The sequence below is a fragment of the Neolamprologus multifasciatus genome, chromosome 3, assembly GCF_963576455.1.
Source record: "Neolamprologus multifasciatus chromosome 3, fNeoMul1.2, whole genome shotgun sequence".
In the NCBI taxonomy this organism is placed as follows: Eukaryota; Metazoa; Chordata; class Actinopteri; order Cichliformes; family Cichlidae; genus Neolamprologus; species Neolamprologus multifasciatus.
In genome coordinates this window covers 12,972,488-12,997,407 of record NC_140441.1, presented here as the reverse complement: position 1 = coordinate 12,997,407, position 24,920 = coordinate 12,972,488, and the positions used below count along the sequence as shown (strand labels likewise).

The 24,920-nt window shown below is 42.7% G+C and overlaps 2 protein-coding genes across 3 annotated transcripts in view; one reads left to right on the top strand and one right to left on the bottom strand.

The window, feature by feature from the left end:
• Nucleotides 1–857, top strand: part of cct7 (chaperonin containing TCP1, subunit 7 (eta)) — a 5,686-nt gene extending 4,829 nt beyond the window's left edge. For both annotated transcript variants that reach the window (XM_085140266.1, XM_085140275.1), the window contains exon 12: nucleotides 53–857. In XM_085140266.1, coding sequence (XP_084996392.1) covers nucleotides 53–283 — 231 coding nt within the window. In that variant the 3' untranslated portion in view covers nucleotides 284–857. The remainder of the gene's footprint in view (nucleotides 1–52) is intronic.
• Nucleotides 456–24,920, bottom strand: LOC146521671 (heat shock 70 kDa protein 12B-like). The gene is made up of 14 exons (XM_085140252.1): nucleotides 22,604–24,920; nucleotides 19,571–19,634; nucleotides 18,918–19,000; nucleotides 18,403–18,527; nucleotides 18,132–18,318; nucleotides 17,807–17,911; nucleotides 17,506–17,622; nucleotides 14,981–15,158; nucleotides 7,628–7,714; nucleotides 6,563–6,667; nucleotides 6,230–6,488; nucleotides 6,041–6,144; nucleotides 4,243–4,433; nucleotides 456–4,157 (listed from the first exon to the last, which is right to left on the bottom strand). Exons 2-14 carry the CDS (start codon nucleotides 19,614–19,616, stop codon nucleotides 3,684–3,686), a joined length of 2,061 nt encoding a protein of 686 aa, XP_084996378.1. The 5' UTR covers nucleotides 19,617–19,634; nucleotides 22,604–24,920; the 3' UTR covers nucleotides 456–3,683.

Genomic DNA, 24,920 nt, shown 5'->3' with positions numbered 1-24,920 from the left:
GGTAGTATTTAAAGTGAAGGTGACTGTGTGCGCTTCATCCGTCACCTGTCAGGGGGGCATGTGGTACGGTGTGGACATCAACAACGAGGACATCGCAGACAACTTTGTCGCCTGCGTGTGGGAGCCGTCCATAGTGCGGATCAACGCCCTGACGGCGGCGTCAGAAGCAGCTTGTCTCATCCTGTCGGTCGACGAGACAATCAAGAACCCCCGCAGTACTGTGGACGGACCTCCAGGTGGCGCCGGCAGGGGCAGAGGCCGCGGGAGACCCCATGCTCACTAACGACGCGAAACAGCAAAACCCCATTTTAAACAAGGACTAAATCCAAACGCCAGAAAGAATGTGTCTCCTGTAGCGATGCAGGCAAAGATTTGACATGTTTTACCCACGTTTGGATTTTAATTTTGGATAAAATGAGGTGTTGTAAGCAGTCAGACACACGGCAGATGTTACGTTTAGTCAAACAGCAGGGAGAAGAAGAACGACGGCTGATGTTTCTTGTTTTTTTTTTTTTTGTCTGTAGGTTTTCTTACTAAAGCTTTCACACGGTAACATCCATTAAACATTTCAAGCACTGCATCTTTTCACACATTTTGTTTTTTTTACTGAGGAATGGTGAAGTGAAAGCAGGCTGTCAGCAGCCCCCCTCTTTAGTAACACACTCCTGTGTCCTGTGATCTGAAGGAGTCGTCCCATAACTTCTAATTTGGTTTTGTGTTACGTGACAAACTGCCGCGTAACATGGAAAATGAAGCACTGATGCAACGTCGAGCAGTTCTGAACCATTTGTTAGCCCCGCTGTGTCAAACTATTTATTGGAGCACTCTCATCAATAAATTCACAGCTGAAACCTGGACTGTTTGTTCTGACTGACGTTTGTGTGAACACAGAGATGACCTTTGTTTAAAGAAGTGATCCAGACATTTCTGTGTTGTAATCAACAGCCATGTGGATACAAATGCATCCCAGTTTAGACAACATATACAAGATGAGGTCGGAATTATATTTATTCGTGTTAGGGTTATTACACAAATACACAAGAAGACAGTTACTGGTTTACCATGATGAGGTCTGCATGACCTTAGCTCCACACATATACCTGATTTTCTTTGTACAAGGCTCCACTGATCAAATCTTGAGAATTATTAGATCAATGTAACAATTACAAACTGTTTACAAAAGATGGATATAGCAACTATGATGTCAAGTACTTGGCAAAGTCATGTTTTGTAACAACTGTAGTTGCCAGTTAGGCTTCCCACAGCTTTATCATCTCTTTCCTCCACAGTGGGGACCATCATTTCCAACCATAGCTGCACTGGCCATCGGGCATACCGGGCATTTGCCCGGTGGGGGCAACTTTAAATATTTTTACAGAACTATTGTAATATTTGAGCCATTTCTGCTGTCCAACTACTTCTTACAAAAGACATTTTTAATGTTAATTAGACTTTTTTTTAACGGCATAAATAAAGGTTATATAAAAGTCACTGCCAAAGACTGATTGCGGCTTCTACCTTGTTACACTAATGTTGTTTGTAGCTCAATATGACTTTATGTCATCCATGAGGGATGCATTTGACATATGTTTCACATATTATAGCCCAACAAGTTACTTATAGCAATTTAAATACGAGCAATCAGTTTTTGGCAAATACCGGAAATCAGTTTTTGGCAGACAATCACTTTTTGGCACAACACCGGCTATTGCAGTTAATAATACAACAGCTTCTTGCCATTTTTTGTGTTTCTTTTTATCGCTGTGTAACTGAGTTCAATTGAAAGCCTGCATGCGCTAGTACCGCTTGCCACAAGTTCCCAGAATCCTTTGCGGTTTTACCCCTGAATGACGTCACATTTTTGGTGGGCCGGTCTCTAGTCAAAATGCCCGGGCCGATTTTTTTGTCCCAGTCCAGCCCTGCTTCCAACATACACATGTGCTGATTAAGACCTGAAACCTGTGACTTAGGTCTGAAGCTTATTAGACATAAGTTGTAACTGAGTGCATAGATCAGGTTAGCATTTTCTCATATATGTTGTACAAAACGACACACTCACTGCTTCATTAGTAACCAATGCTAGTACCGGGTTGGACCCCCTTTGACCTTCGTTCTTCGTGGCACAGATTCAACAAGATGCTGGAAACATTCCTCTGACATTTAGGTTTATGCTGACGTGACAGCATCACACAGTTACAACAGATTTGTTGTTGCAAATCTCCCATTCCACCACATCCCAAAGGTGCTCGACTGCACTGAGAAATGTGGTGATTTGAGTTTGTGACATCGTGCCTTATCTGCTTATCTTGCTATCATTGAAGCCTTGCAGCACAATTAAGAATGATCAAAAGCATGCAACATTTTTCCAGTCTTGTCAGGATTTGGTGAGCCCGTGTGAATTGCTGCTCGCTGGATGTTATCTAGTTTTCAGATCTTTATCTATAAACCCTAGAGATGGTTGTGTGTGACAATCCCAGTAGATAAGCAGGTTCTGAAATAGACCAGCACCTCTGGCACCAACAATCATTCTCCATTCATAGGTCACTTAAGTTGCCATTCGCTCCCATTCTGTTGCTCGGTTTGAACTTCAGCAGGTCATCGTGACCATGTCTGCGTGCCTAAGGGTACCTAATGAAATGGCAAGAACGCAGGGTTAAGGAACTTCACAATAGGTTTCAGTTTAAAGACATCAAGCTGCATCCATCTGCAGGTAGTGAGTGAGTTCTTATGTGCATGTGGTGCTTCATCTAGTGTTTCCAGTAGTAACGATGCATCTGTAGAAGGCTACTTCCTGCTGTGTGCTGGATGAGAAAGTCCATATGTTAAAACAGGAGATGTTAGCGACTAGCTGCTGGACATAGTGGGGCGTTTATCAGCTGATGAGCCAAATGTTTCCTGATGAAGCCAAAAACATAATAAAAAGCCAAAGCACTGGATTTAAATTAATAGTTTCCTTTCAAAATAAAAGCTCACAACTTTTAGAGGTCACGATATCGTGTTTTAGGTTTATGAGCTTCAACTTCATTATTTTTTTTGTTCAAAGTGGTTTGAAACATTTTAAATGGTATAAAGCCGCAGTTCTTTTCTTATAGTGTGTGTTTCGATGGTTTCCAAGGCAGTGTTGTAGGTCCGTCTCTGCACCGCTAGGTGGAGTGCTTTCACATTAGAGAAACAAGGCTGCGGTCCAGTCGGTGACGTTATTATCTGCAGCGTTGCGTTGGTTTAAATAAGGCATTGTTTATTACACGAGGCCCAAAGGTAAAAGTCTGTATATTTAACGATCAACACGAGCGAGTTTCACTCATTAGGTAGCATATTGTGTTTCGTTAGAGTCACTGAGATAGTAAAGTCCGTTTGTGTCTCGCTCTCCAGCTTTCATTCGTTTTCACAAAGTTCCCACAAAGTGTTTCTCTGACTGTTGGCGGGAAATGCTGCTGACGACATTATAAGGCGGACTTTGTCCCTCTTCAACTTCAAAGAGATTGAAGGACTTTGGTGTTTGTGAAGCATGGATTCTCTCTTGATCTTCTTGCATCCTAAGTTGCAAGTTGCTCCTAAGAATGCAGTGTTTTCCCAACAAAACATGTCGCCCACTCCCAAAGTACCGCTTTTTCCTAAAATTATCATCCCTCCAATCAGCTAATGTGTATTTTTGCATCCACGGCTCCACTTCCTGCTCCTCCTCAGTTAGACAGGAAGTCTATGGAAACCCGGACGGAGCGGTTAGACATGACATCAACGGCCGTGACTTTAATCTCTGTGTCGCCAAACTGCATGGTCGCTCTGATTTCCCTTCTCTCTGGGGTTCCTGCTCCTGCTCCTCCCACCGCACCCGGTGGCAGTAACGGTTCGGGCAGGTCTAAGGTTATTGTCCCACACTTCCTGACTCCAGGGTCAGAGATGTATGTGACGTCATCGGTGGCGGTGCAGTAGATGTTGATGATGATCTTCCGTTGGCCCAGACGAGCAGGCGTGTAGCTTCGCCTCACAACCTCGCCCAGGGCCACCGACTGATCGACGGAGACGAAGCGATCGAGGATGTCCGTGCACCACTCACGACCGTCTTTGATGAGGAGTTTATCCCGTGGGTGGCGTCCCTCCACAAACCGGTTCAGGACACCAACGCCATAGGTCAAAGGGCAACGACGCACTCGGACCTGTGACGGAGAGCGAGAGAGAACGATCGTAAGATAATGTGTCACATTACTACCCCGATACTTTCCGGTATTCCCGAACTCTCACCACGGTGGGATCCAACCCAAAGAGCACAGCGCCCTTCAGTATTGTAAGACCAACGTCGTGAGGAATGATGATGCGGCACGTCCTCCCCAGCGCCTTCTGGACGGCTTTTTGCAGCATAGGGGATTCTGCAAAACCACCAACTAGGAAGAGGAAACGCACACCACGCACTTCTGGTTTTGCCATCAGCTCCTCTGTGAAGGAAGAAGATATAAAGCTTCTTAAGTAATTTGTCTTTCCATTGAGAGAATTTCTGCCTTTCCCAGCAGCTATCCCTGGTGTTTCTTCATGTTTCAAACCCTTTGTTGACTCCCATTTTTCTTTTAATGACCACCAAATATTTATACTGGGAAACCATTCCATGGTTTTGAATGTACCGCTGGCATGTGCTTGATTTGAAACAGACTGCATTTTTCTGGTTTTGTTCTCTTTTGAAAAGGTTGGAAAACCTAAAAATGAAATCACAACCATCTTGAAAAGGATCTCAAGGAAAGTCATTATGTTTTGATTGATTTGAGCTGTAATTTGTAGCTGTAGCAGCTTTTGTGCTTTTACATCTGAATAAGCACACTTCATGCTTTTGGCAGTCGATAATCTAGTAAGGTCAGGAGTTCGAGCAGTGTGCAAGAATCTAAGCAAACTCATGTCCCATCTTTAGTCTATGTAATCTGTTTTTTTTTTTGTTATGTTTTTGTTTTGTGTTTTGGAAAAACAAAATCTGAATTAAAAAGTCACCAAATATTGGTCTTAAAAAATACTATAACTTAACCAGGCTTTACGAATGATGGAAAATACATGGTCACAACTTGGTATAAAAATAGTGTAGTTAATTTCCATTTCCATTTCATTACTGGGCCCCTAATAGAGCTGCTAGGATTCTGTTTAAATTTGTTTGTTTTTTTAAAAAAGGTGGTGATTTAGTTGTGATCAGTTAAATTCTATTATTTCGCACTAATTAGCTGAAATCTATTGCGCATGATTAACCCGTTATGTGCACCCACAGACAATAAATTGATGGACGTAGCTTCCGGGTCTGAAAAGCGAAGCCAAAGCATCAGCTTGTGAAACCTACATTCTTTTCAACGGCCACCAGATGGCGATAGCTGTGATTACGAAAAGACTTCCTGTCCTATAGAAGTCTACGCGGAAAAAGCTCTCTGATTTGACACAGATAAACACCTCCCTCATGCGTTTGTCACTTGTTTCGAATAAGATATTAATGTCGTTTGATTTCAGAAATGAGGATCATCCAGGTTAGGCTATTTGCAAGCAGTTTCACGCTCAGACACCCTCTCTCACATCCAGTTTCAACACAAAGATGGCAGAAATTCATCTCGCTCCAGGCTTCAAAATGGGATTAATGGGTGACTCCATGGTAGCTGCATCTATTTTTTATGTTTTTAATGTGTGCACTTGAATTTTGCCAGTGCTAGCAAGCAGCTCTACCCTGTTGTTGAAACATGGTCACTTCTGGATCCAAAAAAACCATTAAAAATGTCGATAATTTCAAGGGCCTATTCTGCACGTTCTTCTTGACGCCCAAGCACGGCGTTCGTTGAGCTTGAATGCTAGTTTTATCTTGGAAAGCCTTTGCACTGGCTTTCTCCTGGGGTTGTTTTTCAGGTTTCTCCTAGTAGATTTACTGCAAAGTTAAACAGAAAAGTTATGTGAAAGTACACAAAACATAAGTGGGAGTGGAAGTGGAAGTTTTTAAGTGCCCGGGTCTTTTATGTCAATCAGTACATTTTTGTATATAGCATGTGCGCAGCAGCCCCCTTCTCTGGACATTTGTCTTTCTTACCAATGTGCTTCACAATCTTGCTGATGGTGGGCTGGAAGAGCTCATTCATGGCTTCCTGTGTCAGCCGCAGCATCCCCTGGGAGGACCACTTCACTATATTCATACTGCACACACAGAAGGAAGTAAAAAATCACTCTGTCATCTAAAGTTGCACGTATTCACTCATCGCACCTCTCAGCCCACACTCACTTGCTCCTTCTCAGGGCAGCCTCCACACTCTGCCCTCTGTGCCTCTTGTAGTAGTCGATGAAAGAGAAAGGCAGGGAGATGTTGAGGGCGTTGGTCCTGCCCGGAGACGCTGTGCGTTTCCTCGCCTCAAACGCGATCATGAGGTCCACCCAGGCCGCTGGCCGCTTGGCTTTAAAGCTCTGGATGAAGTCCTCGCCAAAGATCTGGCACAGCATGGCTTCGAAGGCCAGGTCGACGCCGACGGCGCCGTAGGGACCGCCTGGCGGAAACACTGCAGCTATGGAAACTGTAGGAAATGTGTTTGCTTTTTTTGTCCTTTGTAAAAGGAAATACCTGAGGCCTTGTAGAGCTCTTTAAGAGTTCCCTGTGGCTGCTCAATCTGATGGACTGTCAGGTCAACTGTTCCTCCTCCGCAGTCTGCAACCACATATCTATCACCTGAACAGAGAGGGCACGGATGAACACATGCTGTCATTTTGTTTGCATCCTAAGAACATTTTTTGCTTTTTCATACCTCATATTTCAGATATTTGAGAGAAAAAAAACACATATCAAGCACATCAAGCCTGTAGGAGGAAATCGTGGAAGATAACGCGTCTTCATTTTTGTGGACGATGCAAAAATGCGTGTGTGTATATTCGGTTTGTCTGCAGCTTCCCCAGAAACTCTTGAACACGCAGTGTTTTGAATGTAAACAACCTTGAGGCATCTGTGGTTGCTGCTCTTCCCCTGCTAGAGTGTATGTTTGTGATATGTCCGGTGATAAGGGTTAGTTTTCGTGTAGCTACCCTGACGACTGCACCCTAAACGCAAGAGCGAGTGAGACGTGTAGAAGCGAGTGAGGAAGAGAAAAGAAGGCGTGTGGTGGAAATGAACAGAATTAAAAATATAAGACGAGAGGAGGAATCAAAAGATGTTTGCAAGGCAGGAAGATAAGAGAGTCTCTTCTTCTTCACTGTATCTACCGTGCAGAGAGTCCCATGGGCTGGGTCCTTCCTGTGTGTGTGTGTGTTGACAGGGATGAGAGCACTAAGGGTCAGCAGGCGCACGTGGCTCCACAAAATGCTGTCATGCCTCAACAGCAGAGTGAACAACTTTCATTTTATAACCCAGGAAAATGCAAAGTATGCAAAGTAATTGTTAATTTTTCCATCATACATATTTACAGTAAAACAAAACAAAAAAAAGATCTTATTATTAAAACACATCAGGAAGCCATCATTAGATTATTTAAATCAGTTCAAATAGAACCTGCAAACATCAGGTTTGGGGTTTGTCCTCTATTAAAGTGGGCGGGTTTGTTCCTTAGAGTCTGCAGGCTGGGGTTAAAGGTCAAAGTCATCAATATCTCCCACATGTGGGGTCTGCCTGTCTCTTAGGCTCACATACAGGCCTTACCAGTCTGCAGCTCTGACCACAGCTCTCCAGTTCCACTCTCCACCAGGAAGGTCCTGCTGTGTCTGGATCGCCTCAGCTGCTCCCTTGCTGTAACAGAACAAACGCACAGAATTATTTATTTATTTATCTACTATTTCTTTGCTATTCAGAGGCACGAGCCAGAACCTCTTCTGTCTTTCTGTGAAAAAGTTGAGCATTGAGGTGAAAATGATGCTTCTCCAGATGATTCCATCACGTTGGCATTACTAATTTTGGGAGAAAAACATGGAATCAAAAGGGAATTCTCGAAAACAGTTCATCATCTTCTCTGTCAAACACTAAAATTGTTATCGGCTGTTTCCACAGCAGGTAGCTCTGCATGTTTGATTTGGCAGTTTTTTCACAGGATGCCCTGCAGATGCAACCCCAAGGGGAGTTTGTGTTAGCAGCTGGAATCAAGCCAGAGACCTTTCACCTGCCAAGTGTTTTCCATTACACCTTTGGAGGCGCTTGACCAGGTTAAAATCAGTAACATGAACATATTTATAGAAAGAAAGAAAGTAAGTGTACTTTATTGATCCCCGTGGGGAAATTCTTCTCTGCATTTAACCCATTCACTCAGCGAAGCAGTGGGCAGCCATTGGGCGCCCGGGGAGCAGTGTGTAGGGATGGTACCTTGCTCAGGGGTACCTCAGGGTAGCTGTTCAGGGGAATCAAACCCCCGACCTTCCGATCATGGGGCCACCACTCTACCTACTGAGCTATCCCTGCCCCTATAGGCTGGTACAAAAACCAGTTTTGGTCTTTATGGTTAATTTAGCACTTTAGCCACTCTGAATGATGAGCAGCTGCCCCCGATCTTTGCTAATTTATGGCTTTTTGGACCATTTTAATATAAATGAAATATCTAACAAAATTAATGGCCTGCTGTGTGGCATTGATCACCCATGACTTTTGCACTTGAGCTTGGTTAATGAAATCCCAGCTTTTTCTTAGTGTGTTACTGAGCACTAATTAGCAAGTATCTGCATCTGTACATGTTCACATTTCGTGGATACAGCGTACTAACGAGGCTTGTTAGCCTAAACTCATAATTAAGCCCTCCATCCATCTGCTAACCTAAATAGCATGATCTGATATCCTCGTGTTGGTGTTGTTCCCAGATCATCATACTAAAGGTTGTTCCAGGATCAACATTGCAAGTGACCAATCAGAATGTTGTGATGTCATACTTTTGCGACTTCGGGAAAAACCAGCGTAAAACAAAAAACTGTACTTAAGCTGCGAGAAACCGCCTTTGTCTGCCGATCAACGGACCCTGACCCTAACCCTAACCCTTTAATAAACGCTAAGCAGAATTGATATTGTCCTTCCAACATTGGAATTTCATAAATGCACGAATGGGTTGGTGCGCAAAAGAATAACGTCACAATAATGTGATTGGTCACTTGCAATGTTGAACCTGGAACAACATTTTCATGATGATCTGGGAACAACACCAACACGACGATATCAGATCATCCAACCTAAATGTGACCCAGCAGTAGAAGAGCAGACCATGAACACACTAGAATCCAAGCTGTGCACCGAAACAGCCAAGCAATGGCTTTCCAATATTTACAGTCATAGTTGCCCTAATGTCACTTCCTGCAAACATCTCTCAAAACCTTACCCAAAAAATGCAGTTCATTGATCAGTTTATGATGCATAACCTGCAAATAACACAATTTGGCCCCAAATCCTCATCCTGGTAACCTCTTTGAGGGCAAAACCTCTGCTTGGCGCACTCCAAAAGACCTGGATGTGTGACCTTGCCGGTCAAGCCGAAGAAGTTTGCTGGTGACTTTTTCATTCCACTCTGTGTTGATAATGCAGTGGGGATTGTGATCGATTAGTGGGTTTTGACTGATCAGTGGAGGGTTTCAGAAACTGCTGATCTGCTGAGATTTCCCCACATGGACGCGTCGAGGGTTTACAGAGAAGGATATTTTCCTGGCACACATTGGGCCTCCTTTAAATGCCACAGCCTACCTGAATGCTGCTGCTGACTGTATGCATCTCATCTTGTGCCATATAGGAGGCACTCAATGGCCTCCACAGTCCCCAGATCTTAATCCAGTAGATGTGGTTAAAAAAGAGATTTGGATCATGGATGTGCAGCTGACAAATCTGTGTCAGCTGTGCGAATGTGTCCTGTCAATATGGACCAAAGTCTCTAAGGAATGTTTCCAACACTGAAATTTTACCTGTTCTGAAGGTAAAAGGGGTTCCAACCTGGTACCAGAGATGGGTAACGCGTTACTGTAATCCGATTACTTTTTTCAAGTAACGATTAAAGTAAGGGATTACTATTGCAAAAACGGTAATTAGATTACCGTTACTTTCACGTAGGAACGCTGCGTTACTGCGTTACTAAAACCGTGATTTTTTTGCAGAATGTCTCATGACAGTGTGACAGTCCTGACAACAGCTGTGTGCAGATCAACAATGGATAATATATCGAGTGCGGGAGAGAGTATGAGCGTGCAGCGTTTAAAGCGTGGAAGTACTGACCTTACTTTGAGTTTAATTCCATAAAAAGTGACAAAAACATTAGTGTCCGTTGTGCGTGGGAAGAAAACTTCTTTTTACAGCGGAAAAAAACCCCCTAAACTTCCAAGCAAGCACCGAGTGCGCAACAACGGAAATTCACAGAGAAACTCGCGGATTCTTCCACTGACCGCTGCGGCACACCTGCACCAGGGTAAACCTCCGCCTAACTTACTCCTGCTTTACAGGTGAAAATAGAGCAAAAGGACCGCTAGTCTTTGACTTTATTTATTTTCTGCTGTGTTTTACTTGCATCTATTTGAAAGACTGAGTGTAAACACACAAAAGATTATGTGCTGGAATGTGCAGAAAATAGGTTTAAATATTAAACTAATTTCTTCCAGTCAGAGAATGTTGCATATAATTAAATTTTTGCTTGATGCATAAAGTTAAAAGATTAAAACTAATAAAACAAGTTTTAAAAAAGAGACTTTTCCATTTGATTACATTTTGTATGATGGATTATGTAGAAAAAGATCGATTGTTTTATCACCTATTCAGGTTGTAAATCGTGTTTTTAAAAAGTAACCAAGTAACTAAGTAATTAATTACTTTTGAAAATAAGTAATCAGTAAAGTAACGGGATTACTTTTTTGGGGAAGTAATCAGTAATTAGTAACTGATTAATTTTTTCAAGTAACTTGACCAACACTGCCTGGTACTAGCAAGATGTACCTAAAAAGTGGTCCACGAGTGTTTAGTACCCTTTTATCAAGACATTTGAAGTCTTATGAATCGGTTACAGTAAATTGGCTTGGTGTCTGTTAGCAGGTCTGCCTCCTGAATTCTGCATTAGGGTCTTTAGCCCTGCAGTCCAGTAATTTGACCGTCATTTATATGATCTGGAATAAAGAACTTATGATAAATATAACTGTTTGCCTCCAAGTGACCAAATAACTAATTGCAAGATTAATGCACTTAAAAAAAGAAGGAATTTCTCGGGACTCTCTCCAGCTGCGAGCCCATAGAGTCATCACCACCGTTCACCACCTTGCACCGCCTCGCCTGGATTCAAACATTCTTTATCTCTCTGTATAAACACACTTGTTGCACGGTCAGACACTTAAGTTTGCTTTTGACTACTACTCCTCAATGCAAAGAGGTTCGAGCCAAAGCACAATCTTCCTCAACTTCAACCCGGCAGAGATAAATGCCACATATGAGAGTTTATGGCATTTGTGCAGGACGAAGCATAAATCACCTGATCCAAGTTGAACAAGAAAACCGTACGGTCATAATATTTTTATGTGACAGGAGCAATTTGTTGGAAATGAAGAATGCTCTCGAATTTCAACATTTTGTTTGTTCTCGACGTGTAAACTGTGAGAGTGGCGGGCTAAGTGGACGGATGGGGGAGGCCAACAAAAACACAGCAGGCTCACATGCAGCTGGCAAAAATACAACATACCTGACAGGCTGTTTGACAGAGCAGATACACTATATATGCCTGCACATGTCAAGGTGAACACATGAAAGGAGACATAATGGTTCTGAGAACCAAATAGTTACAAATTAATGGAAAACTAGATGAGAAAGTTAAAATGTAAAAAAAAAAAAAATAGCGCTAGTCATTTGGTAAACTGTGAGCCTGATGAAAGGCAAGCGTAAACATGTGTGTCATAGGCAGCGAGCACGGCTTTTGATGGAGGTGAAAGTGGTTTTTACATGGTTTTCTCAAACCGCATGAACACCACACACCACAATAATTAGAGTAATCGACAGGGGTTTGTGGGGGAATAAGAACAAAGGTTGGAGACTTACTGGGCAACACTGTGTCGAAAGCAAATATACACTTACTGTTGTTTAAGGACCTCGGATGACAGAGAAGGTAATGTATGTACCTTTGTGTGTGTGTGTTTGTGTGTGGTTGCACATAGTAAATAAGCTGAACGAAGAAAAGCACAATCACACAGGCCTTGATTTCGCCGGTGCCTGCGTGTATGTTTTACAGGGGTGATGAATGGAGCGCAAGTCTGGAAACCATTTACATGAAACAGCAGAAAAAGAAAATGTGTGTGCGTTAACGACTCCCCGGTGCAATCTTTGGAGATGAAATGAGGTGGAAGACGCGCTAAAGATTGTAAAAAAACACGACCGGGAGACCAAGTGTGTGCACGTAAATACGTCTGTTTGCTCGAGTCCTCGGAAAGCGAGCGAAAAGGTGAAAGAGGTGGAGAAAGTCTGGGAGAATAAAGGGAAAAATGAAAGTGAGTGAAGGAGAGGGAGACTGACAGGCCAGGAGGGGGTGAGATCATAGTCTCGCTGCACCTTGTTCCAATTACAATATCCTGTGTTTAGTGTGTGTGAATGTGTGTGTGTGTGTGTGTGTGTGTCACTGACTGCATATGTATAAATGGGCCTTTGCAGGGGATTTTGGTCAGCATGTGGGCCCACTGAATTATGCATCACTCTTCTTTCTCCCCAGCTTGAAATGACTTTTCTTCATTGCTACATCTTCGTGGTATTTCCTTCATGTGGGCACGAAGGACACGCTCTTCTGTTTTGGAAGCTTTTTGTTGCATTTTGGCTTTTTGTTAAAGTTCTCACTTGTGTACTGGTTCTGGAGGTACTTTCCTGACTGTAAATCCCCATATGTGAATTTTCTTTTAAAGCTGCACTCTGATCCAGATTTCTATAGCAACAGCAGCTCACATTACTACGTGTAATGTGAGTGAAGTAATTTGTAGGCATACACTCACCGAGAAATATTGCCTGAATTTATTTTCATTTCATTTGGCAAACTTTTGGGTCATAGCTTTGGTTTTTCATGAATAAAACATGACTAAGTATTGATCTACTTAGTGTATCTATTGGCAACTACACTACAAACCCCCAAAATTGGTAGAACCAAAAAAAGGAACCAGATTTCCTTAAATTTGTTTAAGCTGGTGACGTTTTTTCATTTTAATCTTTTAATTAAATTCCAAATGTAGTACATCACTTAGACAAACCAAAGCAATTATTACTGACTTAACATATTCAGTTAATAGGACTTACTTTGGGTAACTGTCTTGTAATCACACAAAGTAGTATAACTATACATTCCTAAATTATATGCCACAATTGCTAAGAGTTAAATGAGATCATTAATTATATGGTATACTCAATGGAGAGTGACCTTTTTCTTCTAATGAACTCATGCTTACTAAGCCACATACCTCAGTGATGCCTTTGACATGGATGGCCATCCATCCGTGACTCAGATGGCCATCCATCCGTGACTCAGATGCAGCCCTAAAATGGTTCAAATGATCTCTTTATACCAAGAAACCTTGCTGTCTTTGTTCAAGGCTTTGTGTCTTTGAGTCCCACCAAGCTTGGTTCTTGGGCCCCTGCTATTCATTTGTCTCACATCTCTGGGACAGATTATTGAAAGTTTTAAAACAAGCTTAATTGTTACTTATTTGCTGATGATAGCCAGCTTTATTTCTCAAACCACACGAGGTCTGTAAGGTCATCAATGCTAACGCCAAAAATGCTATCAGGGATTAGTAAAAATGGTAAAACTCTGCAGCTTGATGCTGATTTTGGTTCTGGTCGTCGTCGTCCTCATGTAGAATAATCTGGACTGTTGGCCTTTGCTGTTAATGTCAGTATGTGTAATTTAGAGGTTATCCTTGATCAACCCCTGTCCATGTTAAACAAATGTTTCCACCAGGGAAATATTTCACCGCTCCCTGTATTTACGTGTAATTTTCTGGTTTTTAATTTAGTAAATGTTTAACAGTATCACCCCACTATAATGTCCCTTCACTGGCTGCTTTTAACATCTATGATCCAGTTAAAAATCCTGTATTTTGTGTCATTTACATCCTGAATGAATCCTGTCCGTTAAAAACACTAATCTTAAGTATTTCTTTCTTGTGTATTTTAAAATTGTTATTTTTTAACATGGACATATTGCACACTCCTATTTGTGCTGTTACTGACATTCAATAAACCAGTTACATGCTTTGCTTATATTGTTACAGCATCACTGTTCTAGCATTTTTCCTTCCCTCCGCCCCAACCAGCCATTGCAGATGGCTTCTTCTTCTTGAACCTGGTTCTGCCCTCAGTTTCTTCCTGTTAAAAGGGAGTTTTTCCTTCCCACTTTCGCCAAGAGCCTGCTCATAGGGAGTCATCTGATTTGTTCTCTGTATTATTGTAGGGCCTTAACATTATCTTACAGTTTAAAGCTCCTGTTTTTTGTCATTTGGCACTAACTGTAGCAGCCTTTAAGTACTATTTGAGTTCTATTTTCATTTAAAAAGCGTAAAATGTAGTAGAAATTCAAGCTTGTTCCTTTTTAAGTGTTTCATGTGATTTCTCATGAAATGTTAAGTGCTGTGCTTGTACTTTGTCTATGCAGAAAGTGATCTACTGCTTAACTAAACACCAAACACTTCTAAGAAAAAGCTTTTCTGGCACTGCGTAAAGTTAATTAAAGAGCTGATGTGCTAAATAGTTCCTTGCATCCTCTTCATGGGAATTCTGTGGTCTGTTTCAGATCAGACCCTATGGTCTATCCAAACACTTGCATCGCACACACAACTGCAAAGTCATCTGAGGCAAAACCATGAGTAGTATCTGCATTCAGATCGCTGTGCTTAGTGCGCTCTCTTTCTTTGTCTTTAACAGAGGCGCATTTAGCCTTTGAAAAAAAGACCCCACAACCCCCAAGTGAAATCAAAAAGCAGCATTTCCAGGAACACAGTGCGGTTTCACGCTCATGCTAATGGCAAAGTCAACAACAAGACCCCTGCTCAACAGAAATTACATGCACACATGCTCTCTGTTCTCTACCTTGTCTGAAGCTGGAATCAAAGGGCCGCGAGACGTCCAATTCCAGGCCGTTTGTGATTGGCTGCATGCTCAGGTCAATCACCTGGTGGAGGCGGAGCTTCCGACAATAAATGGATGCAGCCTCGGGTTCAAGAGCAATGAGGAGCTGCTCAGGACAGTCAGGAGACACCAGACCAGCCTATAAAGGACACAGCAGAAGCTTTACCCATATTGGCATCACTTTTCAGTACCTGGATGAAAATCCTTTGCAGTCAATTTCTGCCTGTAGTTTAGAAAATATGCACATCATCAAAATCCTTTTTCCCCCTCTCAGTTGAAATGCGCCGCCAGGCGCTTACTGCAGCCACCTTCAGCTGTTGCTTGTTTGTGAATCTTTGCATCCTCAGTTTTGTTTTTAGCAAGTGATTTAATAACTGTAGGTTAAGGATCAGGTGATCGACTTGGTCTTTCTCTGGCATTATCCATTTGCACTGTGAAGTGTTGTATGAGTAGTTTTACAGCATTTGGCTGAATTCATCCTGCTACTTCTTTTAGCAGTCACAACATCATTGAAGACTGATTCCACTGGCAGCATTAGATGCCCATCCTGTAACATTGTCTCCACTGTATGATGTGGTATGCTTCACATCAAGAGATGTTCTTTTACGTCTCCATACGTTTTTCTTCCCATCTTTCTACTATATCATCTTGGTTTCATTGTCCAAAGGATCCCCCTCTTTTACTTTCTGGCTAATTTTAATTTGGCCTTTAAGTTCTTTAGTGTAACCAGTTGTATTTACATCCATGAACATATCTCTTGATCCTAGTTTTGCACACAGCACTTTGCTTTCAGGCTTCTGGCCTGCTTGTGGTTCCTAGAGTAGAATGGGAAGCATAGTCTTCAGCTTTCAGCTTCCCAGCCTGGATTCGGGAGACAGTTTTAAGATTAGGCTTAAAACTTTCCTTTTTGATAAAGCATATTGTTAGGGCTGGTTCAGGTGACCCTGAATCCTCCCTTAGTTTTGCTGCAATAGGTCTGGGAAGCTGCTGGGAGCTTCCTGTGATACACTGAATGCTTTTTCTTCACTCACCTTTTTTCACTCTCTATGTGTTTACACACGACTCTGCATTTTAATCCTTAGCTATTATTAATCTCTGGCTGTCTTCCACAGAGTGTCTTTTATCCCGTCATCCTCCCCTCACCCCCAACTAGCCGCAGCAGATGGCTGCCCGTTGCCGAGCCTGGTTCTGGAGGAGGTATCGTCTGCTAAAAGCGAGTTCATTCACCATTTCCCTAATATTTTAATCAAGAAAACTAGAATATGAAATCATGAATGTATTATGAATTTTAAAAATATAGCTAATGTAGGGAGAAAAAGAAAAATATTATAGAAAACCAAAGGGAATGCATGGATGCATGTTGTCATAATAGAGATAATTGAAGGAGCCATTCATATATTTATAACTCAAATGTCAATGTTATTTAACATAAGCAGCACACACACACACACACACACACTGAATTACAGTGGATACAAATAAATAGAAACAAACACACATGGTGAATGACAGCAATGGGAGCAAATTCACTGACAGTTGGGATAAAACACTGAATAGAGTAGGAGAGGTGTATAAGCATAACTCATGATATATTGGGGCTAAAGTTGAGTGTGAATGTGTGTGTGTGTGTGTGTGTGTGTGTGTGCGTGCAGGGCGGGGGTCTAGTTTAAACTTCCTGTGTTTGTACGCCGGTCTCCCTCATTGTTAAGCCATGATGACATCATCACCAGCAGGAAGTGCACACGCCCCAAGAATCAAGCCAGGAGCCAGCTCAGGGTAAGTGTGTGTGCGTGTGTGTGTGTGTCAGTGTTAATATCAAAAAGTGTATGGATTCGACTATTCATGTCTGTACTAAAGTGACTAAATGGTAGATGGCAGATAAAAGTAAATAAATAATCACAGTGTTTGTTGCGTCAGTAAAGAAAGGGTGCCATTAAGAGTAAAAGGTTGTTGAGTCTTTCCCAGGCTGGTCCTTTCCCATTGATTTATACTGGGACAGGACCGCTTGCATTCTTGGGCTTGTACGTACACTTCCTACATCTTCTATGTACAGTTCATAGAGGACGGTGTGTGCATGGGTGGGAAGATGTGCAAAGAGGAAAAGAGCAGTGTTATAATTTGTGTGTGTGTGTGTGTGTGTGCGTGTGTGTGTGTGAAAGAGATTGTAAATAATCCTCTGCGAGAACATCAGTCCCTATCTCATGCTTTATTCACTATCTTTCTTTCCACTGGCCCGTTGTTCTTCCTATTCTTCCGATTCACACACACACACACACACACACACCTACACACACACACACACACACACACACACACATCGAGTTTTCATTCCATGAATTGTGAGGACATCGGCCCTGTCCTCATAATTCCAAATGTCCGGACAGTGTGGCGTGTATTCTTGCAAAATGTCCTCATAAACCACCTTTGCGCACACACACACACACACACACACGCACTCCACAGTGAAACACATTGTGTTTTCATACCAGGTATGCTGCTTCTCTCATGAACTGTTTGGCAGGTTGTCTCCACACAGCAGGAACAGTAATCACCCATCTGACCTCATCTCCCTCCAGCACTGATGAAGACTGGTCTTTCACCTCCTAAAACAGGAGCCCCACCCCCCACAAAAAAAAATCATTTTCTTCTTCTACTCTGAAGTGAACCACACACTGAAGTGATCTTTAAAAGTGCTAAACAAAGGCACACCAAATACACATTCGCGTCCTATCCTAGAATATGAGAAAGTATTCACTGTAGTTGCGAATGACGTGATCTGAGGTGTACCTTCAGCGCATGTTCCCTGAAGAAGCGAAGGGCATGAGCAAACACGTCTATGGCCCTGACCTTTTGACCGTTCACCGCCTCCAGTTCCGTCTCCATAGTGAGGTCCTGCAGCAAACACAATCACAACTGCTGAAAAAAAAACAAAAAAAAAACGCCGCACCAGGAAGTCTGCAGCACCAGTTAAAGCTTGTTACTTTCAACCACAGTTTTACTTCTCAGCTGTGGGCAGTGATATAAAAACCTCCCACTCTTGCACGCGTCAGTGCACCATAATGTCCTTTAACACCGGGTACGAGATGTCACTATTTTCACATCTGTTTCTTACACTTGTGCTGTGGATCCTCATTTTGAATTTGTCAAAGTAAAGCCAGTGCCGGGCCTCTTCTGGATCCAAGTCATGGTAGAAGTCTCGAGCGGCAAACCCGAAACTGTGGAACCGCAAATCTGGAGTGAGCAGCAGACATGTTGGGCTCTTCTGGTTGGCCACGCCAGGGTCGCCACCCTCCCACCGCCTGCATTTAGTGAAGAACCACTGTCAAAACTTCAAAATAAAAATACAGAGTATATAATTGATGAGAATACACACAGGCTCTTACTTCATCATGTGTATGGCTTCCGAGTCCTGTGTGAAGCTGAAAGCGTAGCCGCTGGAGGTCGTCCCAAAGTCTATAGCTATGACAACGGAGAATGGACAAGCCATCCGGGGCCTGACCTCCACCCTCTTAGAGAGCGATGAGAGACAGAGAGGTAAGAAGGGATACGGCTTATATCAGTAAACCTGGTGGGGTTTTTAAACTGACATTCCTAACATTAGTGGACAGAGTCAGAACAGAATTAATAAGCAGGCTTAGAAATCAGAAGCTATTTTTGATGGACCTCTACTTGCACACATTGGCGCCAAGTTGGTGTGTTTCTTTGCCACTAATTTAAGTTTTATACTGTAAGGTAAATGTTATGGTAAACCACTAAGACCTGTTAGAAGTGGATGTGGCATTGCAGGCCTCGTTTAAGGACTTTATATAAAGTTAAATGAGTAGCAAGAGAGGAATGGGTGTGTAGGAGTGTTTGTGGTGAGTGGCCGTGTGTGTGCGTGTGTGTGTGCAGTAGCTACCGGTGAGGGTGAGGGTGTGAGGGGAGTGATGCTGCAGTCATTTCTGGCAGTGGCAGGTGAAGATGGGGTGGATACGTTTTCACCTGGAAGACAAGGGAGGAGATGAAATGTGTGAATATGCAGTGGTGCTAACAGGGGATGTGGCTAACGAGGGAAGTGAAGGCGAATCCCATCTTAAATATGAAAGTTTCTTTAAGTCTTAATATTGGGAAAGCATTATATGCACTCCCTGAGAACAAACATAAAGGTCATCCTGTCTGTTTAAGGAGATATGCAGTTATGGGAAAACTATTATCATAAGAAAGGAGGTGGTTCTGAACTGTCATCGGCTACTGATACTAACATGCTGAAAGTTTATTTGCTGAGTAACTGCAGAAAACACCTCATTGTTCACCGTGGAGATTAGAAGATTAGGTCAAATGTAAACACACTTGACCTCTCTAGACCAAAAAGTGATAATGGTAATGAAATGGAATCGTGGGAATGCCACTGGAATGTGAAGTGTGTAGTATAGCCAAGTGGGAGAGGGACATGGAAAGGTCAGCGTGTCCACGGTCCAACAGATAAAGAAGGAGAAGTCATTTGGACAGGACTGCAATAGCAAACTAGTGTTGATGTGTGTGTGCATGACAGTGTTTGAGTGTGTATCTCACTTGGTATCTGCAGGCTGTTGGAGTCTGGCTGCAATACGTCAGCCATCTTTACAGGAGCCAGGGTCTGCAGAGAAACAAACCGATGATAACATGATGAATGGAAAACGATGTCTGTGGAAAACACTGCTGTAATACATATTATCACCTATTTGACTCTTAACACAAAGGAAAAGAAGTTTACCCAAGTTTCATGATATATTTATATGATACATTAGCTTTTTTAAAGCAAAGTCTTATCTGGCAGGCGCACTGGCAACACTGTTGCCTCGGAAAAAGAAGAAGGTCCTGGATTTGAGTACACTGGGCAGCAGAGATCTTTGTGTGGGGGGGTTTGCATACTTCCCCCATGCCAGCGTGGGTTCTCGCCTCCCACAGTTCAAACATATAAATGTTTGGTTATTTTGTGATTCCAATTAGGGCTGGGTATCGTCACTGATTTCTAGAATCGATTCAATTCCGATTCACAGGGTCCCGAATCGATTCGATCCACGATTCGATTTAATTTGATTCGATTCGATTTAATTCGATTCGATTCACTTTGATTTGAATCTGGGAAATTTTGACAGTCAGAAATATTATAATTCAGATCAGTACATTTACATATTTTTGTATCTATAAAAAGGAAGCTGACACACCAAGACTTTATCAAAGGTGTGAGCGTCACAGCAGATGCCTTTGTGTCAAAGTAGCTGAGGATAAAACACAGAAAAACATGAAGGTGATTTTCCTGTTCTGGGATTTTATAAAAATTTTCTGCAGTAGATCAAAAACGAAAGAAAACCATTAATCAACACATGAACATTACCTCTGAAGTTACAGCGGTTTTATTAGAGACAAGGCTGAGCGTTTTGCATTTTGCATAATTTTAAGAAGTTTAAATTTGTTCGGTATTGAACGGCAGAAATTAGGTTTTATTTTCGGAAGTATATAAAGCGAAAAAAAAAACCGTCGGCCGATAGCGCTGTAAACAACGGTAGACTTGTGCTTAACAAGCAAGCGAGCGAATAATCCAGAAAACAGTACAGAGAGAGAGAGGGAGAGAGAGCGCGAGAGAGCGAGCATGCGAGAGAGAGCTGTGCATCGTGGTCGAAGCAAAACAATAAAAGTCAGAGTGAATTCATGACGTTGTTTATGTGAAGCCTAGTTTGGATCTTCTTTTGCTGCTGGTTCGGTCAATATTGTTTGGAGAGAGATAAAACTAACAGCTTTAGAATCAGCGCATAAAGGGCGTGAACACAAAGCGCGGACCGCCGACAGATCAGAATCAGCGCGCTGTCGGCTTTCAGCCCCGACTGTGAGAAAGGCAACATCTCACTGATTCTGATCCGCGGTTGGGCTGTGTGTTTAAGTCTTTGTGCAGAATCCATGTTCCTGCTCTCATTTACTGTCTTAGCTGTTTGGTGGTTGTTGAAATTTTGTGAGGTTTCACCAGAGATTCTGGCATTTCGGGCAAAATAAATTTATATTAAAAAATCGATTCAGGATTTTAATGAATCGATTTTACGTTATCCAAGCCAGAATCGATTTTAATCGATAAATCGATTATAAAAACCCACCCCTAATTCCAATTTGGTTGCAGAGTGAGGTTGCTGAGTGCTGAGCTGCGTGGTGCGTAAAAGTCCGTTCCAAACCTCCTCTTGCACAAAAACTGTGCAGCAGACATGGGTTTAGACAGCATAGCAGCTCCTGTACTTTTGTCCATGTAGTTTATCATCTGCTGCAGATACAATGATTCAAACCTGACCTTTTTATTCACGTTTCAACATAACAGCACACGGATATCGTGGCTCCATCAATTCACTAGCAGGTGCACTTTTATGGCCTTCAGGGATACTTTCGGAAGTCATTGTCAGGATTATTATTAGTAATAACACTCCTGATCTTTGTGCCATCACAAAAACCAACGTACCAGAGTCAAAGCATCACATTACGAGGTCTGTTCACCAAACAACATGACGCAGACACTTCTTTGGAAGGCGCTACGTGCTGCATAAACATGTTGGAAAAATAGAAATAGGAAGCAAATGGGGAGTTGTTTTGGACGAAGAAAAGTCACATTAATCAGCGAAGGAGGGGAGGTGAACAAAGCACACGCAAACCATCATTCACAGCTAACATCAGCATCAAGAGCTGCACAGCAAAGATTATAATATGATATAAGTAAATGAGAGTCGATTAAAATAGTAAGATATGTTGTTATATGTTGTTGCTGGAGTATATCTGCTCCATGCTCTGTATATATGCTGCATCTGCTGAACTGATTTATTTCTCCTAAAAAAAAGCAAGTACTGTATGTGTGTGTGTGTGTGTGTGTCTATGTGTGTGTGTGTATGAGTATTGATTACAGCTCTGGGATTATACTGTGATCTGAGCCAGGAGTAAACTAAACAGATGAGTGCAATGAAACAAAGATGTGTTTATTTAAATCTCTTTCTTGTGAGTGTGTGTGCGTAAGAGAGAGAGAGAGAATAAAGCGACCATAAGTTAGCTCGACATCCTTTCTTTGCATACATGCATGCAACATCTGCGCGCATTTATCCGAGCCTGTGCCTGTGACACTGGAATATAACGTGTGTGTGCATCGCTCGCTTCCTTTCCCAGCAGCTGTCCTCACTATTTGATGTTAAAACCAGAAAGAGGATGAAACTCCCCAGCTATTCCCTGCCTTTTTGTTTCGCATGTACCTGCCCCCCTCAGTAATGTCATTCTTTTTCTCTCTGCCGTCTCATCATCTCCTAAGCCTAATGTGCGGTGGATGCTTCACACCCACCCGAGTCCCAGCCGTGGATCAGCAGAACATGCAACTAAAACTCCTGAGTGACAGATTTTGCAAAACGCTCCACTTTTATGCACCATTAACATTAAGCTCTATCAGTCTCTAGACTGCACAAACAGGATTTTGCCATCTTAGACAAAAGTTTTTTAGCTCGGAATAGAAGGATTATTGCATTCCTCTTCAGAGAGTAACCAACCTCATTATGCCAACAAGAGCTGGACTCCACAAAAAAAGCCTGATCTTTTAAGTTAACTCACCCTTTAAGTGCTGCTTTCTCCTCGGTGCCCCTTGTTGTTTCAGCCGCTCCTGGCTGCAGCACAAAAATATTCCCAAACTCTGGAACTTGGCAAACTTGGACTCTATCTCCAGGGGTTTGCGATGGAGAGAAAAAGGGAAGAGGAGGAAACGAGAGGATGCTTTTCTAGGAATCCCGTGTTAAGAATGCAAGACTTCTTCCCAGCTGACTTGCAGGCAGATTCTCTGAAACCGGAATTCCAGAATCGGAAGAAAACGATGGCTTTTGCAAGAAAAATGACAGGAAAACAAAGAAAATCCTCATTTGCTTTCAAATGGATTTCTGAATTGGGTTTGCAGCTCAGCTTCTCTGCAGCTCAGCTCACCGTCTCCCTGCTCTGCACAGGAATGTCAGAGAAAAGTGGTGACACACACACACACATGCAAACACAGACACGCATACACCAGTTGCAGAAGTAGGAGGGCTGTGACAGGGCACGGTGGGGGATTTACCCCAATGGGAAATTGCCGTTTGCGTTGGCGACTGAGGGTGGAGTCGTTTTGAACAGTTAAGTCATCTCGCCCTCTCGCCTCCCTCCCGCTCCTCCACATCTATCCTTCCACAGTTTAATTAGCTCTTCCTGTCTCCCTTTTTGCTCTTCTTTTCATCTTTTTCTCTGATTTTTCTTTTTACTATTTTCATTCTCAATCTCATATTTTGCACTTTCACCGATATTGCAGCTGGCCTTCTTAACCTCTCCACACAGGCGTGCAGATCATACAGATATAGGGGGCGGTAGCAATGTTCTCTTTTTCTTATGCTTTGGGTGTCCGTCCGTGCATTGAGGTTGAGTTCTGCGCTGCAGGGATCTGATTTCTCCCCACTAGAGCTGTGATGGAAAGCAAACATTAACCCCTTGTGCTTGCATACACACACACCTACGCACAGATGACACATTATGACTAACTGGGCCCTCTCCCAATGCACAGAAAAAGCAAGAAGCGAGAAGGAAAAAACGGCCCCAGGTACATACGCACACATCCACATATACGCCCCTTATCCCGTCAGATTTCCAAATCGAATTAGAGTGTAGTCTTACTAGTGTGCAAGTGTGTGTGTGTCTGGAAACCATTACCTGGCACGCCTCCCCTTTGCTGCCCAAAAACCAAGAGGCCCCATACAGATCCTGCCATCACCTCTCTCTTTCTCTTTATTGCCTTTTTTCATGCACATGTTCCCCCCCCCCCACACACACACATTTAAAGCACACTCTTTCTTTGTTTAATCCCTTTCATTTGATCTCTTGCCCACATTCATTTGCTCCAGCTAATTTTCTAATCATTTACATCAGCAGTCGGGCGGTAACATTTCAAATCTGCGCTTTTCATCATTTCGATTGTGTTTAGCAGTCGGCTTCATCCCGATCATCATCACATCTGCGAGGGGCTTCGCTCGGGTTCTGCTGCCCCTTTCGTCAGCCTCGCCATTCTCCTCCGATGATTCAGACGCAGGAAACTGAGCGCGGGAAGTGATGGAGTCAGGTGACAGGAAGGAACCCCTGCGTGGCATTCCTCTCATGAATTCCACATTATCTCTGGAACCCTGGAAGTCCTCAAGCAAAGGAAACACACCCATAACACAAATTCTAAGACAGCTCCTCTAAATAGCTCACGGTCACAGACACGGCCTGAATGAGAACCTGTTCCCTCCCAAGATAACATCAGACCATCTAACGTTGATGCAGAAGAGCCACGTAATAACAGTTCCTTTCCTTCTTGGTCACAGCACCCAGCTAACTCGGGTTACCGATGACAGCAGGAAGAAAACAGTAGTTAAAACTCCAGCAATACCCGATGTATAAATAACAACATTATTTTTTAACTAACGCGTTTCACTTTCGCTTATGACCTTTATCAAGGTCACTGTGTTCTGTAAATGATACACTTTTATAAGACCTTTCTAATCAGCTGAACACAACAGCTCATTGCATTTAACCATGCAGTCATGGTCAAGACAACCTGCTGAAGTTCAAACCGCGCATCAAAATAGTGAAGAAAGGTGATTTTGAACATGGTATGGCTGCTGGTGCCAGTCACACCAGAGCATTTTAAAAAACTGCTGATCTGCTGGGATTTTCCCACATAACCATCTCCATGATCTATATTTCCGGTGAGTGACAGTTCTCTTGGTGAAGGTGCGTTGTTGAAGAAAAAAGCCAGACTGCTTTGAACTGATGGGAAGACAACAGTGACTCAAATGACCATTCAGCACGCAGCACCTTGAACGTTGAAGCAGATGGACTACAGCAGTAGAAGACCTAACCGAGTGCCACTCCTGTT

Coding starts and splice junctions, on each gene's coding strand:
- LOC146521671 (XM_085140252.1), bottom strand. CDS start 19,616: ATGGCTGACGTATTGCAGCCAGACTCCAACAGCCTGCAGATACCAA. Junction 17,623..17,806: donor TCAGGGAACATGCGCTGAAG/GTACACCTCAGA, acceptor CTCCTGTTTTAG/GAGGTGAAAGACCAGTCTTC. Junction 4,158..4,242: donor TTGGGTTGGATCCCACCGTG/GTGAGAGTTCGG, acceptor TCTCCGTCACAG/GTCCGAGTGCGTCGTTGCCC.